This window comes from Grus americana, chromosome 3 (genome assembly GCF_028858705.1).
Source record: "Grus americana isolate bGruAme1 chromosome 3, bGruAme1.mat, whole genome shotgun sequence".
NCBI lineage: Eukaryota > Metazoa > Chordata > Aves > Gruiformes > Gruidae > Grus > Grus americana.
Window position 1 is genome coordinate 104634512 of NC_072854.1, and position 19818 is coordinate 104654329.

Here is a 19818-nt window from a genome sequence, read left to right on the forward strand (position 1 = left end):
TTTAAAAAAAATATATGTATATTTCAGCACAATTAAATAATTTTCACCATAAGTTATCTGTTACCCCAGGTTTTAACCTTTTTTTACTATTTTACTAGTATAAAACAATAAAATAGTTCATTACAGCTACGTAATGCAACATACTGCATAGCATGCTTTCATCAAAAGATGTGATACGGATCATACAACTCAGCAATGACCATTGCTGATACCCACGTTTAGTTCATCCTTCTGAAAATCCAGGATTAGAAATAAGGCCCCAAGGTCCTCATCCACATCTCAAAGGCAGCTAAAAAATTCCCAGTGATTTCTATAATACAGAACTAGAGCTCTAATACCAAGCGTGATATTAGAAAGAAACACTAGGGAACAAGGGAAGAGGACAGGAAGAGTGCATGCTCCAGCACATTCAGGGAGATAGAGAAGGTCTAATAAGAAAGGTATTACGTGGTTTCCATGCTTTGCCTATCTGAATTCTTCAGAAGAGACACCTCAACCATATCCTGTTCAGGATTATTACCATGAGGTCCAATCTGAAGTTGAATTACATGCTTCACGTGATGAAGCACATACACATAAGTGGAAGTTCTCTTCCACAGCACAAAAAAGTTCTCTTCCACACACAAACCCTAAGGACTAATTCCCAGCTTTCAAACATATAGAAATAACTACTAAAAGTTAGCAACATTTGTTATGACATGGTATTTGTTTGAGGTAACAGATGTGTGCAGAAACAGTTAGGTTATTAAAAACCTTTATCTATTCTCCTGCGTGTGAGGTGTTAATTTAGGCAGAGATAATGGCGGTGGATTTACATAAAGGCACGCAGAAAAACCGGAAAGAGTTTTTGCAGAAGAAACATCTACTACAACTGCATACAACTGACTCTATTTGCTGAAAGGAACAAGGAAGACTATATTCTCCAATTCTTACAGAGCTAAACAAAAAGCAAAAGCAGAAAATGAGAGGAGCAAAGGCGAAGGAAAAAAAGAAGACAAGAGCGCAAATCCTTGTGGGTTTTGTGTTGGGTTTTTGTTTTGGTTTGGTGTTTGTTGGTTTTTTTAAATCACTGTCAACACTTGTCTTTGCGTCTGGACTTCTATGCTGAAAAACACTTATCTGCTGCGCTACATCTGGCAAACCAACAGGCAGATTGCCCTTGCACAATTTAAACAGATCTATCATTTACTGGCAGTACTCTTCCTAAACTGTCTTCCAGTCCTAAACAGAATTTTCTTCCAGTAAACAGATCCGCTGCACATTTATAAGCATGAAAACACTGAAGTTTAGCAGGGACAAAAGACTGCTAAAATTCAGAGCAAACAAGCTGCGTACTAGAACAGCAGCTGATTTACAATGGTAGCGATAGTTAAAAATGCTCGACAACATCCACAAAGTGTTCTGCATTTTGCAAAATAAGAGCTGAAACGTGCAAAACTTGGACCACAACATTAGGAAAAGCTGCTGCTTGTGGGAACCTGAAAGTTTCATGGCACAGAGAAAACACTTTATTGTTTTCTAACTTAAAAATTTATATACGCACACATACACAGTTTCAAACTGTTTCACAAATACTTTTTGGTTTGCAATTACAAGCTAACGCAGCACATCAGTCTTCAGTACACATCAGCCAGTGCTGATCAACTATTACTTAAAGCTGCCTATCATTCCACAGATTTGATATTTCAAAATATGCATTCTATCAATTCCAAAATTTAGCTACATAGTAAGCCAAATAATCAGGGCTTTTCAATGCTTAAATCCAAACTTATTAAAAAATATTCCAAAATTATTAAAAAAATTAAAAAACCTCAAATAGTTTAAAAGTACTAGTTTCACTTTTCCGTTGTTAATAAAAATTCGGCCTCAAAAAATAGTCACAATACTGCGCTCACCTTGTCCATTAGGTACGTAGCAGAAGAAAGCCTTTTTACTATGAATGTATTCCACATCATCAGAGCGATACCTAGAACAAACAAGCACTTGTAAACTCCGAGTGAATAGAGAAGAGATCTTACAAGTATGGAGCAAGTATGGAGTGGAAAGCCATGGGCCAAAGTTCCTTAATAGGAGGGGTGTGTATGTGTTTTTTAAAAAAAAAAAAAAAAAAAGATGGTGAATGAAACAAGAAGGAATTGTGAGTTATCCTCACTGCTTTATACTTGGACTTTAAAGTTCAGATTTCTCAGGAAGAGACTACTGTGGCGATCAAATACAGTCAGAAGTGAATGAATCGTTCGTTAAAATTATTATATTTTGCAGACTGGCTTAAACATTGTAGGTACACAGAACCTTTGGCGGTAAGCATTAAGGTTTAAGACTAGTGCTTCAGGCATAGAGTGCACCTTGTTTGCATACATAGTCTACAAAAAAGACAATTATCATGTTCACTAAAATAGAGTATCAAGAAATGCAAGAAATGAATGAAAAGTAATTGCAAGAAGCATGTGCCACTATTTAAAAATAAATAAAAATAGTTTCAGAGCAATTTTATTTTAAAATGTGTTTAGTTAAGCACATTAACTTTATGTAACCAACTTATTTTCATGGTTCTGATGGAAACTCAGTCTCAACATGAAAAACAAAAACTTGAATGTCAGCAGAAAGTTTTGTGGGTTGGTTGGTGTTTTGGGTTTTTTTGCCAAAATGGCCATCACTACTATGAACTGCATACAACTACATTAGCTGACAAACAGTCATTTATTTTGTTACTTTACAATTTCAACAAAGATCATTTTTAATAACCATACTTACCATGCTGAACATGAGCATTAATGATGCATCTTAGATGATCTATAGACCTAATGAGAAAACATGCTTCCTTAATGGAAAAGAAAAAAAGTAAAAGAACAAGTTATTACATTATTCAAATCTTGGTTTAGATGTAAACTATTGATTCTTAAAGAGCCTAGGTAGATTATTTTAAAGCTAATATTTTTGTACAGTTATAAAACCTGTAAGTTATTCTGATATTGCAATCTTCTCTGATAAACATACACGCACATGGCAAAGCATGTTTCAGTAATCATGAAACACACAGATTTCAGCACTATTTTCAGGGCTTTGGTTTAGTACGTGTACTGCTAACATACTCTTTGCTGCAAGGTGCCTCCACTGACTACAATCATTTTTCAAATACAAAATCCATTCATGCTAGAAGGATTAAATTTTACTCCATTTCATTGTAAGTTTGTTAACAAACTCAAAGGAACCTTCTATTCCATAGCAAGGTGTTATGCTGCACAGATCTAAGGAGTGCTAATTTCAATTTTAGTATCATCTGAACTTAAGACAACATTTTCCAATATTAGAGAAGCTACAGGACAGCAGCTGAAAACAGGATTTTTTTTTTTTTTTCCCCTTTCTCTTATGACAATTCCCAGCAGTGGTCAGGAAATCTAAGAATATTCAAGGAATCTCTTTCCTCTTTAAATGGAATGGATTCTAGTCTAACAAATGTAGTATTCTGTGATCTAGTTTAGCATATCTAGAACAGAGGAAAGGTTCATCACTATTTTGCAGTACTTAAACAAAATACAGTCAAAACCCTTTTCATGCTGCTTATTTGAATCCAGTTTCCACACTTTCAGTTTTAAGAATCTGACAGCTTAGAAACAAACCGCCCTGTCTTTTTGAGGTGCCATTCAGCCTCAGGACTTGCATTCATTTTCTCAATTCAATTTCTGCTTGCCACTTATCACAGAAAAATTGTAGCTAGTCACTTCCAAAGTCAATCTTCTTAATGAAAGCTTTTATTACAAACTTTTGAAACTGCTTCCATTGAGTTGGTCTTAACCATTACTTCCCCACAAATGGCACTGTTTTACCTCTGGGTCCTTATTCCACTGCACTACATATTCCCAACAGCAGTGTGCATGGAGTACATCCACTTCAAGACTACATGGAAATTGTTGATATGCTAGTTGCAGCAGCTCTAGAAAAAGAAAATCTGAAGTTATGAAACAGACCTCTTCCCTCTATAGTTTCTGCTACTTCACAACTAAAACATCTCTGCAGACATTTAGAATTTGAAAAATTCATGTTCTTTTCTTACCTAGGATTGTTTCCAAGCCTGCATCTGCTTCTGGTTCCTCAAGAAAGAGATTAGGATACATTTCTACAGATTCTTCAGTACTATCTGTATTGTTTTTGTGTTGGGCCAAATTCAGTACAAGAGGACTGAAGCCTTGCTTAAAAACCCACTTTGCTACAGTGTCAGCAATACCTCCTAGGACATTAAAAAAAAAAAAAAAAAAAGTATGAAGTATAGTCAACGTATCCCAGAAGATTTATGGTTCAGAATCAAAGGACAAGGAGACATATGAGTTTTAACTACTAAGTGCATAAGGATAGCTCTACCAATTAGAAAACTTCCTAATCAACTCATTAGAGGATTCCAATGCAGCTGTTACAGTAACACCCTTTTACAATTTTAAAGCTGTATTCTACGTGGTTTGCATTGGTTTTTAAATTACGTAACCAGCAGAACAATTTCCAGTGCAGCGTATATCATTAGTAGGTAAGGATGGCTCAGAAGTCTATTAGAAAGACAATCAACTGTCTTTCCAAGAGGAAAAACGTACCTTTTCCAGCTTCAAGCAATTTCTTTACAGAAAGCCTGCCCAAAGGCTCAGTCTGGACTGATAAAACTCTTTTTGTCCTTTTGCTCACTTTGCTATGCAGTAGTGTTTGAAGTATCAGACAATCCTCTAACTGTTTCAGCAAAAGTTTCCAATATTCATCATCTAAGGAAAGTGGTTCCCAGGATTCCGTGTCCGAACCTACAATTATTTGGGAAAACTAACAGAACATAGGAACTGCTTTAGGTCTGTTCACTTAAAGTAATAGTTTTGTTTGAAAAAAGGCATAGTATTGAAATTGAAAGCTACATCCCAAGAGCTGCTGCATTTTAAAGAATAATTTAGTTCAAAGTATGTACATTAACTACTATGCAAAGATCAATTAATATCTCACACTGCTCACAAGACACACAGATTCTTAAATAAAAGCCTAAGGAAATAAAAGGACCTGAAAGGTCATCTTATAGTCCCATTTTTAAGTTCATATTTAGTTGAAAAGTAGGCTAGAATCCCTTCGACAAGATTTAATTTTCAATCCTCCACTAGATACACATTCTCTACATATATGATTAATCTACCTACATTTCAATTTCCTACCATATTAAAATATACATATATTATGCACCCAGAAATACTGGGTCATACCACATCACAGTTCTATGCATTATTTTTACAATTCTCACTGTTATCAGCAAACGCTCTGTCAGGAAGCCCAAGAATCTTTCCAGTAGGGTGCGGATCTGATTTTTAGCTTTGTGCACCAAGCCAGCAAGCTCTAGAGTTCTCTGGCCATTAACACTTCTAGGCTTTAAGCCAAAGGGTGGTAGGAAAAAAAAAAATAGGAGGGAAAAGATAAATGGCTTTATGGAAGGGAAGTTTTGAGGGAAATAAAGCTGCTGCTTTATTCTTTTAAGAGCAGAAGAGAAGGTGACAAAGGAGAGAGCATATGGGTAAAGCTACCAACATTCCTATTTGGGCAACACTGACAATTTTAATACACAGAATTGCAATTGTTAAGATTAATGTGCAAAAATACTAAGACACTTCCCAGTAATCTAGTTACAATTTATAGGGCAGTCTATTTACATGACTGAACATCACCTGAACCCCATCTAACCTGTTAAGACAAGCAGTAAAACACACATATGCCTAGTGCTATTTAGGAATGGAATAACTTTTTCCATCCTGAATTGCAATGCTGTGTGCAGTTTCAGTCTTCATCACAACTTTGTTAAAAGATACTTATTGCCAAGAAAACCAAACACCCATCACCTTAAGAAGGCATAGTAATGTAAGTGCTACGAAAATTTATCAGTATATTAAAAAAATAAAGTAGGAAATGACAACTATGTTAAAACATGTTTACCATCCAAAGTTTAGTGGACTTCTCAAATTTATGTGGAAACTGTGTAGGCTTTAAGTTTTTCAACATCATTTGCTATCAAGGGCAAATCACTGTATAGTTTAAGTAAGTTTAGTAAAGAACTGTGATATATCATTCAATCACCTCAGCATAATATTCTTCAAATTCTAAAACAAATTTTCAGGCTTGCAGGCCACCTGACCAAGAAGACCAAGCAGATGAGGGTCTCTATAGACAGACAGGAGCAGCCTCATGTTCACAAGCCCTGGTCCTCGTGGGGGACTTCAACCACCCCGATATCTGTTGGAGGGACAACACAGCAGGGCAGAAGCAAACCAGGAGGTTCCTGGAATGCATTGATAACAACTTCCTCTTTCAAGTGACAGAGGAGCCAATGAGGAGAGGTGCCATGCTGGACCTTGTTCTCAGCAACAAGGATGGGCTGGTGGGGAATGTGAAATTCAAGGGCAGACTTAGCTGCAGTGATCATGAAACGGTGGAGTTCAAGATCCTCAGGGCAGCAAGGAGGGTGCACAGCAAGCTCACTGCCCTGGACTTCGGGAGAGCACATTTTGGCCTCTTCAGGGATCTGCTCAGTAGAGTACCTTGGGACAAAGCCCCGGAGGGAAGAAAGGTCCAAGAAAGCTGGTTTGTATTGAAGGATCACCTCCTCCAAGCTCAGGAGCGATGCATCCCAACAAAGAGGAAGTCAGGTAAAAACGCCAGGAGGCCTGCATGGATGAACAAGGAGCTCCTGGACAAAGTCCAACACAAAAAGGAAGCCTAAAGAGGGTGGAAGCAAGGGCAGGTAGCCTGGGAGGAATACAGAGAAACTGTCCAAGCAGCCAGGGATCAGGTTAGGAAAGCAAAAGTCCTGATAGAATTAAATCTGGCCAGGGATGTCAAGGGCAACAAGGAAAGCTTCTGTAGGTATGTCAGTGATAAAAGGAAGACTAGGGAAAACGTGGGCCCTCTCCAGAAGGGAATGGTAGACCTGGTTACCCAGATCTGGAGAAGGCTGAAGCACTGAACAACTTTTTTGCCTCAGTCTTCACCGACAAGTGCTCTAGCCACACCGCCGAAGTCACTGAAGGCAAAGGCAGAGACTGGGAGAATGAAGAACCACCCACTATCAGAGAAGATCAGGTTTGAGACCACCTAAGGAACCTGAAGGTGCACAAGTCCATGGGATCTGATGAGATCATCCACCAGTTCCTTCAGGAACCGTGGATGAAATTGCTAAGCCACTATCCATCATATTTGAGAAGTCGTGGCAGTCCGGTGAAGCTCCCACTGATTGGAAAAGGGGAAGCATAACCCCCATTTTTAAAAGGGGAAAAAAGGAAGACCCAGGGAACTACAAGCCGGTCAGTCTCACCTCTGTGGCCAGCAAGATACTGGGGCAGATCCTCCTGGAAACTACGTTCAGGCACTTGGAAAATAAGGAGGTGATCGGTGACAGCGAACACGGCTTCACTAAGGGCAAATCATGCCCAACAAATTTGGTGGCCTTACTACAATGGAGTTACAGCATTGGTGGACAAGGGAAGAGCAACTGACGTCATCTACCTGGACTCATACAAAGCATTTGACACTGTCCCACATGACATCCTTGTCTCTAAATTGGAGAGACATGGATTTGACAGATGGACCACTGGGCAGATAAGAAATTGGCTGGATGGTCACATTCAAAGAGTTGTGGTCAACGGCTCAATGTCCAAGTGGAGATCAGTGATGACTGGCGCTCCTCAGGGGTCGGTACTGGGACCGGCACTGTTCAACATCTTTGTCAGTGACATGGACAGTGGGATCAAGTGCACCCTCAGCAAGTTTGACAACGACACCAAGCTGCGTGGTGCAGTCAACATGCTGGAGGGAAGGGATGCCATCCAGAGGGATCTTGACAGGCTTGAGAGGTGGGCACATGCAAACCTTATCAATCTCAACAAGGCCAAGTGCAAGGTTCTGCACGTGGGTCAGAGCAACCCCAAGCACAACTGCAGGCTAGGCAGAGAATGGATTGAGAGCAGCCCCGAGGAGGACAACTTGGGGGTATTTGCTGTTGAGAAGCTCACCATGAGCAGGTAAGGTGCACTTGCAGCCCAGAAAGCAAACCGTATCCTGGGCTGCATTAAAAGAAGGACCAGCAGGTCAAGGGAGGTGATTCTCCCCCTCTACTCTGCTCTTGTGAGACCCCACCTGGGGTACTGCATCCAGCTCTGGGGCCCCCAACATAAGGAGGACACGGAGCTGTTGGAGTGAGTCCAGAGAAGGGCCACAGAGATGATCAGAGGGCTGGAGCACCTCTCTTGTGAAGACAGGCTGAGAGAGTTGGGATTGTTCAGCCTGGAGAAGAGAAGGCTCCAGGGAGACCTTACAGCAGCCTTCCAGTACCTAAAGGGGGCCTACCGGAAAGCTGGAGAGGGGCTGTTTACAAGGGCATGTACTAACAGGACAAGGGGTAATGGCCTTAATCTGAAGGAGGGTCGATTTAGATTAGATATTAGGCAGAAATTCTTCAATGTGAGGGTGGTGAGGTACTGGAACAGGTTGCCCAGAGAGGCTGTGGATGCCCCATCCCTGGAAGTGCCTAAGGCCAGGCTGGGTGGGGCTTTGGGCAACCTGGCCTAGTGGAGGGTGTCCCTACCCATGGCAGGGGGGTTGGAACTAGATGATCTTTGAGGTCCCTTCCAACCCAAATCATTCTATGATACTATTTGCCCACGTTAGAATGATGACAACTGAACGTTGGGGATGTTATTCTATTACAATGACAGCAATTTGCATGGACCTGATACAGTAAATAAATTAGAAGGGGGAGGTCCAAGATGACTTACCTTTTTCTCTGTCACACTGTCAATTATCTGTGCGGTTACAGAATGTCCAACGTGAGCAGATAACAAGGCAGCTGCATTATTTTCAGACTGAACACAAGCTGTACGCATTTGCTGCCACCAGGGGGAAACCGACTGAGTGTCCCATGACTCATCTATGGCAACTGCAGAGAAAGGGAGAGTAGGAAACTCAACTCGGGTCACTAGGTGTTAAAACTAGTAAAGCAGCAACCAACCCTGAAAGCAGCTTATATTAGGAGCAATTCCCAATTACTCTACATTATCTTTTTGTAGATATGTAGCATACAATTTCTAGATTACCACACAAACTTAAAATAAAGAGCAGAATGTGAATTACTCATTCTCCAAGTTTCATTTGCAGGATACAGGCAATAGATCTAAATCACTAGGTAGTAAAACCTGCTGCACGCTTACTGGATCTAAGCAATATTACAAAATGACACTTCACAACACAGACAGCTTCTTTTGTGATTTCAAGATGCCACATGTATTCAATGCACTCAATGGCTCTCTTCAGGCTACCTCATGTTCAGCAGAATTAATTTATTCAGACAGCAGCACTTGCTTGTTCAGGCTTCCAGTTTCAAGCTGATAGTGGTGCCCTACGGTGAACTAGACATAAAGGAACCTGGCACAGACATACCCATAGCAGCTCTGTGTGAGGTAGGAGAATCAGTATTTATTCATTACACAACTCACCCCAAATAACAGCAGGCTGACTTTATAGAGTACCCTTCAAGTTACAGAGATGTTCAATGTACAAATGCTGCTAGAATAACGGCATCTCAATGAGTTAAAGCAACTCAAGGGACTTCTGAGAGCCAGTCAGCACAAGGGAAAAGGGCAGGACTATATACCCCAAAAAGGGAGGAAGGGGAGCTGGACAGCCACCTTCTGGTGCCAAGTAGTTCTGTCAACTTAGTGGAGAGTGAAACTGCAGGGCATGAAAAAGGCCTTTAATCGTGACACTCCTCAGATTTTGATTGTATTTTAATTAGTTCATCAACAAGCAGCACTTAGCTCTGTTACATAATTGCGGGGGGGGGCAGGGCAGGACACGACCCTAAGTGACAATATAGGCTAGTCAGGGTGGCAAATTTCTAATAATAATTAATGTCAGTTGTGTTTAAGTGTTCCAAATGCACATTTCACCTTTCATTTTGCTCAGAAGTGACAGCATAGTGTGAAGGCAACTGACAGAATCTGGTTTGTCTAGAATATCTTTTTCCTTGGAAAGCCATAAATTGAGAAGGAGTGACTGTAAAAAAAGAGAATATAGAATTAAAGCAACAGAATGAAACTCTAATATGACAAGACACCTAATGCAAACACTTTCTCAAACAAATTTTGTGTCATGAAGCGGAAATGTTATATCCATGAACCCTTGTTTTATTAGCATAGAAAGTTAAAAATACATTGCATAAGGCACCCTGTGACAGACTTTGAAATAACACAGTACAATCTGTATCTTTCATTTAGAAAGGTATCTTAGAAAACACCCTCTTTTGAAGGCACAGCCAACTAATTCCAGTATGTTAGCAATGCCAACTTGGTAAACATTAGTAGTTATTAATATTATAGCTGAAAATCTTACACAGGCAAGTGATACTGAAATAGGTATTTCCATCATTATGTAGTAGATGGAAGAAAAGTAACAAAAGACTAAAATTACATGCAGATGAAAGATAAAGATGATTGTCTGAACACTACTAGCGATTCTGAAAAATTTACTTCTAATTCTTTTCAAACTTCCTTGCTTGCAAAAAGGAATTGTAACAAATGTATCAGTACCTGGAAGTAACTACTCTGCTAATTTTTGATTCTTTGTAGAAGAAATCTTCAGCAAGTCATCTTGTAGTCCTAAATGCATACTCTAGACATTCCTACTAGGATACTCACGTTTTCTACTAGAAGATTTTCTTCTTTTTTTTATTTTGTCATCTCTTAAGCGGGAAATATAAATATGAGCACCTAAAGAACTGAATGTGGGAGTATTTGAACACAGCCTGAATACAGCATTAATCCAAAGGTCAACATTCAGCACTTTTTCCTTCAATGTTTTGTTTTCAAAATACTAAAGTATGTAATAAATATCTTACCAACAAGATTTGAGGGCTAAAACCTGCTGATTCCAATGCATGACATATTTCCTCTGTGGAACTCTCCCCACACAAACACTTCCAGAAGAAAAAGCTGCCTGAAGCAAAAAATAGCTGACATTATGAATGGTATCTAAAGCCACAGCCTGTCTCCTCCCACTTCTATGAAAGAACATCTGTTGATCAGGTCCGACAGAGTGCAACACAAAGGCCTAAGTTACATCCAGGATACCCTGATGGTTTACCCTTTGTAATAAACCTTCTTATCTGCTAAGGACTTAAGTGTTCCTACCACTACAGGAGTCATATGGAAAATGGATTTAACACAAAACAAAGGTTATTGCACTGCCTGGATTACACATTTTGTTAAATTCAAAGAATGGCTTGAAGTGTCAGCCAAGTTTATCTATGGAGTAACCCATAACTGTGTAGCAGCATGTTGTATCTTAGATAGCAAGCTACTGGTACTTCAACCAATTAAAAAAAAAAACCCCAAACAATTACATAGTTCATACCTTACCAGCACTACAAAGAGTGTGAAGGTCCCTTTGAGGCAGAGGAAAATTGGAAAAACAAGATCTTCAAGAAACTATCTAAACTGCTCAGCATGACATTCACATTTCAGTTATATTTGTTTACAGCTGAACACCCTAATACATTACTGGTGATCCCTGTCCAAGCAGGTGGGGACAAGAGTGCTTCTCCCCCAGTTCTTAAAACTAAGTATAGTGTTATGGTAAAGAAAATGCAAATTTTAAGATTACTTAGAAATAGCCTTTGATCTTCATATAGATGAAAGCCAAGCTCTTCTGCTTAACTTTTCAGTCCCAATTCCTCTCAAAGTCTGACGATTAAAGCCAAAAGAAGCAGGAGGCTACAAAGTGAATACCATACAACACCTGTGCACAGAATTCTGTGTTTGCTCCAAAATTTCCCCAGAAAAGAAGTCATCTGGAAAGGCAGTGCCTTTGAGAAAGATTTAACTCAAGCTGCTTCCACTAGTTATTTCCCAAGAGCCCCTCAAGGACAGTCCAGAATAGATTTGCAAACTAAAACAGACCACAGACAGTAACCCCATCCCACACCCCACCAGACACCCCAGACACTCTCCCCTCCATCCATAATATTTCAGATCAACATTGTCCAAAATCCCCTCAACTCCACAAGTGAATGGTCCTTATTCCTTCACCTAACAGCCCTGTGCTGCCTCTGGTCAGGTTCCCCATCTCGGAGGCTAAAGTCAGTCCTGTCGCTAACTGAATTCAAGGGGCTGTGATCACAAAAGAAACAGCAGGATACAGCTGCTCTGTAAAGTACCTAGTTACCACTGTTCAACTTAGTGGCGTTAATAAAAGAATGAACAGTGATAGCATGGCTTTAGGGTAATTACATCCACAGATGTAGTTAACTTGTATTAATCCATCCATCTAGGTAGAAAGACTTGTCCTATGGCTAAAGGTAAGAGTCTGGAACTAGCACTGCCACATGCTACTTCAAGGCAAGCCAGCTTGGTAAGACCCTCGTATTAAGGCTAAAAATACTTGTACTATCTTAGATTATATAATCACTCTTCAAGTAATCTGACAAACAGTTCAGTAGCTCTTACCTAAAGCCACATATTCTCCATCTTCCATATTTTTCACGTTAATCACATCCTTTTCATACTCCAGATACTCTAAGAACGTTTTCACAGACAATACGTCATCCTTCTCATCAGCAGACTGAAGAGTAGTTTGGGTGTTTTCTTTCTTGTAGTTCTCCAGTAAAGTTTGGAGCCTATGAAAATCTTTTTCTTCCAGCCGAAGCAGTTTAGCCAAGTCCTTAAAAGCAAAAACCCAAAAAACTGCACATCACAAGACTAATGCAAATGGATGTTTTTCAAAACACGGTAAAAACTAAAAGAAAAGTCAGAAGAATAAAAATATTTTGTTTTGAACATTAAAAGTGTCTTTAAAAAGGACCAAAATGATTGAATAATCTCAAAATCAGTTATGGCTTTTATAAATGTATAAGCATTTTTATAAATGATATCAAAAGCAAGCCAAATTATGATGCTACACAAGCAAATATCAGAATTTGTCATTTCTACTGGTCCCAAAATACCCTTCCAAATTTAAGAACATGCTATGTACTTTAGATAAAGGACTGAAATCAGGACATTCTGATCCTATTTTCATTTCTGTCTCAACTTTATGTGACTGCTAAAAATATATTAGGTAGATTAATAACTAGGCATTTGTACAGCGGTAAAAAAAAAAGAAGGCATTCTAAAACAATTACTGCATTAAAAGTTCCGGGCCACAAAACCAGGTAGCTTGCTTACCTACTTATTTTATCCGAGGCCTTGAAAACAATTTTATGCTTAAATCATCACTCGATTCTATAAGACAACTGAATTTTGAAATTACTCACATTATCTGAAGGTGAAGTGTCTTTCTGTATGCTTTGGGAATTTAGTTTGCTAACTAGTTCATAAAGATGTAACAGCTTTAACTTGTTTGCGCAGAACTGCAGTAGTCCTTCATCCACACACTCAAGCTCTGAGGAGAAATAAAACTGCATTTGAACTTGAATATATAGCCTGGAATAGTGAAACATACTTTGCAGCTGCATTTAACTCCTCCTCTGTTAGAACTAGAGGTGTCTCAGTGTAATTTATTTTTACGAGAAGTATTAGAGAAAGATGTCAGGCTCATTTTTAAACTGAAGGAGGCTGACAACGTAGAACTGCACAAAGACAAATCTATTGTTTTTTCCTGGTTTAAGGCCAAATCAGAGATTGCCAAAAACTGAAATACACCAAGTCTTCAACATATTTTCTTTTATCAAGAATACCAAACTATAATCTTTTATTCAGCCAATATTGTAAGTATATTTCTTGCATCAGAAATGAGCTTGACATCTACCAATATGAATTCAGTTTAAACTCTGCAAGGCACTGCCTTTTGCATTTCTACAGTCTCAGGCTCAGAAATGTCATGTATCTATTGACATTCAGATTTCAGTAACGGTAATCAGAATATAGGAAACTAACACCAACACAATGTTGAAAAAAATCTCTATTCCAACTTACTCATTTTAAAAGAAAGCAGTTTATATACTAAAAGGACCTTTCTATACCAAAGTTATCTCTGAATATATATCATCTTCACCTGAAACAGCTTCTAAACATATTTCTCCCTCTGAACCCTTAAACACTTTTGATACATTGCTATTAAAAATTCTACAAACGAGAGAAACACAAAGAGCTTGCTACACAGTCACTTGACCTTTTCTTCCCAACCACAGCATTCACAGAGCCCAGCATCTGCTTCACATTATCTTTTATCTACCAAGCACAAGCAGAAGGATATGCCACTACTCTTCGGAAATTAGAAAGCTGGAACATCAGCCAAGTTTGTTCTTTATTGTGACTGTGAGGAAGTAATGTTATGTATGACGGTAAGAGATTAATGATGAAAAATACAAAGTCAAACAAACAGATCTCAGTAAGTATACAGCTCTGTCAATCTCTCTTCAGTGTAAAAGTGCATGTTTCCATTTTTCTTTGGGTTTTTTAGGAGCTCTAATAGAAATGGATAATGTTAGTGATTTAGAATGCCAGACCAAAATTAGGTAGAGAATTGCATGTGTGAAGCTCTCAATCTCCTCTATCTACTTCAAGAAAATAGTTTAAAAAAAGAAAAAAAAAAACACACACCACACACACAAACTGATACAAGTGAAAGAAAGATTTCCTCTCAAGGCTTTGAAACTATGAAAACATGTTGTCACGTTCTCACTGAGGCAGGACAAGGGACAAAACCTTTCTTAGTCACAAATGCTTTATTCAGGACTTCCACACAACAGTGGTAGGGCTTTCTTGACTCCTATTGCTAAAGCCTCATCTTCTAACAAACCGAAATGAATCCAGTGATTAAAAAAAATAAAAAAAATTTAAAAAAGCACACTTCTATTGCTGAGAAGTCCCAACACATGCAAAGGAAGTGGCAGGCACATGCTTCTCCAAGTCTATTCCTCAATACCCAGCTGGGTCTCCAAAACGTGGTCACCTCAAGCACAAAGAAGGATCTTTCTAAATTGGGAGAACCAAGCATATAATTTCAAAGAAACAATCTCACACATTTTCAGCAACAAGATTTTGAATGGGTAATGACATTTCCTGACATTGGCTCTGAAATCTCTAGCAAAACATATGAAATATAACTTCAGCAAAGTTTACCAAGAAGAGATATTAGACATCTGGCCAGAGCTCAGATCCTCAGTGATAAGAATTTTGTGTTTCCAGTACATAAAACTTCACAGATCCAAAGAACTATATATTTACTGCCTTCCTTGGGGAGAGAGAACAAATTAAAACTTCTACAGGCAAAAGTCTGTAAAAGCTTCTTTCTCTTACTGGATGCAATTACCCAACCCAGTTGTTAGTTAGTTTGGTTTGTTTGGGTTTGGTTTTTTTTTCTTTAAGTTACTAGACACATAGCAAGCATAGCAAAGCATACTTACTAGCAAGCTATTTGTAGTCTGCATTTAAAAAAAAAATTAGAAGCAACATCCTGTCATACCTAGCAGCAAAACTAAGCAGACCAAGTCTGGCCTCCCTGTGGAGCAGAGTAGTTCTACAATGTTACAGCACTGCAGACAAAATGCAAATGCCCCTCTGTATTTGCAAAATAAATATCCACCTACCCTGTTTTTTTAAATTATCCATTAATGTCTGAGTGATGTTTGTGAGAGATGAAAGTGGCACACGTTCACTTGTCAATATACTTTCCAGAGCCTGTTAAGCAGATATTCAACAGAATTAAACTTTTACTTAATTTTACCGTAAAAACATATAAGGTAAGCCAACAATAGCACAACTTTGACAATGATTTTTCATCTGTATTTTATCTTCGCATACACTTGTAGCATAATTTAATCCTACAGAAAGGTCTGCTCTCTATTATTTCAACTTTTATCATGGAAGATGCCTTGGGGAAGTCACAAGTCAAAATTAATTCCAGGCAATATGTTGTAAAAAGAAAAAAAAAGAAAAGCAAAATAGCTCCATTATTTGCTTCAAGTAACTCTAGGAAAAAATAACATATTTTGAAAGATTTAAAAATATTTAGCACTCTAATCTGACAACATGAGTTTTTTCCTAATATTAAAGTATATAGGCTTCTAAGTATTCACCTGTTTCTTTGTAGCAGGGTATTTAATATCAAGTATTAATTCCTTTGCTTCAGCTTCAATCAAATCTGCAAACAAAGACAAACACAACTAAATTAATATTTCTCAAATGCATTCTGAAAAGCAAGTCAACCTGCACTACAGTTAAGATGCACACGAGTTCATGCTATAGAGTTGAAGACACTATTACAAAAGTTGCCAAAATAAGTTTGAGGAAAGCAAAACAAAACTGTTCAGTGGCATCTTGTACTCCAAATCTGTCTTTTGTAAGAAATATATATTACTTACAGGAAGAAGGATATCTAGAGTCAAATGCTGAACTCCATTACACAGCATAATGGCTCACAAATAGACTATGTTTTATGCAACCAGAGTTTAATAAAGATTTACATGGCAGACAAGGCTTATCCTTGACCCTTTACAAAATAAATTTAATCTGGTAGTTTATTAAAAAAAAAGCTACTTAAAGATCATAATTCATAGCACATCCAGTTATCAGAATGCACTGCAATCATACCTGTGTTTGTACACTTGCAGGGTAGATAATACAAGAATCATTTGTCAATATACAATCTTAAGAAATTATACAAGAGAACCTACCCAGATCGGAGGTTTTAGCTTTGAGTAAAGTATTTAACTTCTTCACTAGATGCATATCCTTTGCTCGCTCACTCTTTTTATCACTGAAGGGAAACAATTTTGAGTGTATGAGTGAAGGGAACTAAAATGAATGATTGCAAAAAAAATACATTTTTTAAATTATTTATGCTACTTTAACCTGATTTTCATTAATGTGATGTTACCTTAATGCATACAAACCAATGAGACTACTACCAGAGTAATATTCAGCACAAGAAGGAACACCAGAATTGCTCTCTTTACATAAAACATTGTTTCCAAAAACAATAATGAAATTCATTGCGTTATACAGAGCACAGAAAGTCCTTACCTCAGTGCTAAGTGGAAAGGTACGTGGACAGTTTTTACGCTTCCAGAGACTGGATCAACAAGGCATATCTGGTAAGTCTGCGGCTGCCATCCCTGACTGGTCACATTGTTTAAACCCATTATTTTATAACCAGGATACAACAACCTGAAATCAACAAAACACACGGCTTTTGCAGCGAAGAATGAAGTTACCAACCTCCCCTTTCCACATACTGAATAAAAAGAAGAAAAATTTTATAAAGGTAAGGTTTAACAACTGCTAAATGTGTTTATCAGGAAAGACTCTACAGTGATGAAACATGACAAAACCCCCTTCTATAAAACAACAACAAGCTGCATTCAGTAGAAACACTGTGGGCAACGCAAAAAGCGCCTGTCAGCACTTTCCACTTTTACCACTGGCATATCCCCATAGCAGTTTATCGCAGCAGCACAGCCAATATGCCTACTTGCTAACTGGTTCTTACCTACAATATTTCCCCACATTGAAGGCTCCAACCCGAGGCCCTTGCTGCGTGCTCCATACTTCCAGAATGCCTCTCCTCGGAGCATAGATCACAAGGAACTGAGCCACTCTGCTCGGCCCTTGTGCATTTCCAAAAGGTGAAAAATCCATCTTCTCAGTTTCCCTTTCATGAAGGTCCTCTACAGTCTGTATCCAACCAACTTCGGCATCACGGTATCCTGTATAAGAGAAGACACAAGTTCATTAGCATGTAGAAATTAATACATGATTAGTACACATCACTACCCACTTAAGTACTATTCCAGCAAGCTGTCTTGAATTCTGTTTCAAACTGTGCAACTCTGGTCAGACTCCTGGCAAGAACTGTGGTCCACTGACTCAGAACAGGGCCCACCAGAGGACTCCTCAGACTCAAACGCAGCCTCCTGCAAAGCTCTGGGGAGGAATAAGTACTTCTGGGAGAAGCCACAAAAAAAACCCCAAAACTCATCAGGTCTGTACTCTGGACATTACAACAATGCAAAAGCTTCTCGGAGAAGAAGGATCTGTAGTAAGCGTCCAGATTTCTCACGTTTCAAAATAACAAAAGGAAGGAAGTTTGCATAACCTACATAACAAGATATATAAGGTTTTCATCACTAAAATGCAATTTTTAGTAACCCAATAAAAATACTCATCTTCCCCCCCACCCTCTCTCTCTCTGGGAAATGCAAGTACTTTCCCTCATAAACTCTTCCTAAACAAAGAAGGCAGAGATGCTCTAATGACATCAATATGTAATGGTTTAGTAAGTACAAATGAAGACTCCAAACCACAAGTTAAATACTAATGTATAAAACAAGTTTATAAAAGGATCTATTATACCAAGAAGGTTGAAAAGTTTTCACAACTCAGTTAATGAGAAAAGCTACGATTCAAAAGATTTAATTCAGTAGACAGCTTTGCTCAAAACGAAAACGCCAGTGCTATTGCACATCTCAACAGCTTCACTGGGGAAAGGCCGGCAAATTGTAAATGTGTGTCTGACTATCAAATAAAGCTTAGGACTCTAATAGTACTCTCTAGATAATGTGAAGCTCTCTGTAATGAAGAAACAAAGTCCAAGAACATCAGAAAGCACATATTTTAGCTAATAAGCTTCAAAATATGAGAAAAGGAGAACGCACAGGGGAAACATGATTACTCTAGTTATTACACTCTTAGCATGTCACTGAAGTAGCTACTATATTCATGACCACTAATCTTCTGAATTGGTAGTGTGGGAGAAAGAGAGAAGAGCTAGAGATTTTCTATCTGTTCTTAAAACTTATCTTCCATCTCCTAAAAAGCTGCAAAATTTTAATTCTATGGAAAAAATAAGAGTTATTGTAACATTAAGTATAATTACAATTTGAAAGCTTAACATCTCTATTTTTTTCAAAAAGCCCTCAGTTTAGAAGAGGCCGAACACTCCCTTCTTGCACAGTCACCATGATGAAATGAGAATCTAAAGTTGTATATCTTCTTACTGATTTTTCAAACTTCTGTTTATTTTCTCAGCAGAATTAAAGAAGATACTAGAGCTTAGCAAGAGAAAGAATTTTGGAGAAGAGAGCTAAAGCTCTTCTGAAAAAAAATATTTGGTAGAAAGCTTTCTGTTGGGATACAGTCTGTGGGGAGAAAAAACAAACAAAAAACCCCAAACACACACCCCATAAAATCCATACAGCAGAAACCAAACAGACCAAATTTTTACTATAGGCCATATTAGGACTTAGAGATTGGTAAAACAGTATCCTTATGGACTTTACATTACATGTGCCTTTAATATTTGGTTTGTAGTACATTGTGTTATTAAAGTCTTTTGTAATAATGGAAAAACACTTGGAATTTAAGTCTGAACATAAGCAGCCAAGTATTTTGAAGAATATTATTTGCTATACTAATATACACTATCATACCTTTCCACATGCGAACTGCAAGTCCTCTTGTAACATCCAGTAAAATAACCCTTCCAAAATCATCTGTTACTGCTGCCAGTGTATTACACGGAGAAAGACATATTCTTTCACCATGGCGACGAGAATCTGGAAGTCCAAACCTTAGGAAAAAAAAAAATCATCAAGCAAAATCAGTAGATACCTATTTTTCTTCAGAAATAGTAAACAGAGTCTCTTATAAGGACTAAGATTTCTTTTTTTTTTTTAAGGTAACAAAGGTATGGGTAAAATTAAGAGCAAAGTATGAAAAAAGTTTTTGTGCTGTCTGCCAGGAGATCTTGTAGGTCTGTCAAAGTCCTACTGAAAATCAAAGTTCAGAAACTAGGATAAGGGATTGCCTTGTCATACACTGT

At 38.2% G+C, this 19818-nt stretch overlaps 1 protein-coding gene across 4 annotated transcripts in view; it reads right to left on the reverse strand.

Annotated features, from left to right (window-relative positions):
* Positions 1-19818, reverse strand: part of RAB3GAP2 (RAB3 GTPase activating non-catalytic protein subunit 2) — a 52094-nt gene that overhangs the window by 6067 nt on the left and 26209 nt on the right. For all 4 annotated transcript variants that reach the window (XM_054819963.1, XM_054819964.1, XM_054819962.1 and 1 more), the window contains 16 exons: positions 19427-19566; positions 17488-17704; positions 17022-17165; positions 16673-16755; positions 16076-16140; positions 15587-15677; positions 13310-13437; positions 12504-12717; positions 10898-10995; positions 9951-10056; positions 8781-8941; positions 4584-4800; positions 4055-4228; positions 3828-3934; positions 2755-2821; positions 1896-1966 (listed from right to left, as the gene is read on the reverse strand). In XM_054819963.1, the coding sequence (XP_054675938.1) occupies positions 1896-1966; positions 2755-2821; positions 3828-3934; positions 4055-4228; positions 4584-4800; positions 8781-8941; positions 9951-10056; positions 10898-10995; positions 12504-12717; positions 13310-13437; positions 15587-15677; positions 16076-16140; positions 16673-16755; positions 17022-17165; positions 17488-17704; positions 19427-19566 (2083 nt within the window). The remainder of the gene's footprint in view (positions 1-1895; positions 1967-2754; positions 2822-3827; positions 3935-4054; positions 4229-4583; positions 4801-8780; positions 8942-9950; positions 10057-10897; positions 10996-12503; positions 12718-13309; positions 13438-15586; positions 15678-16075; positions 16141-16672; positions 16756-17021; positions 17166-17487; positions 17705-19426; positions 19567-19818) is intronic.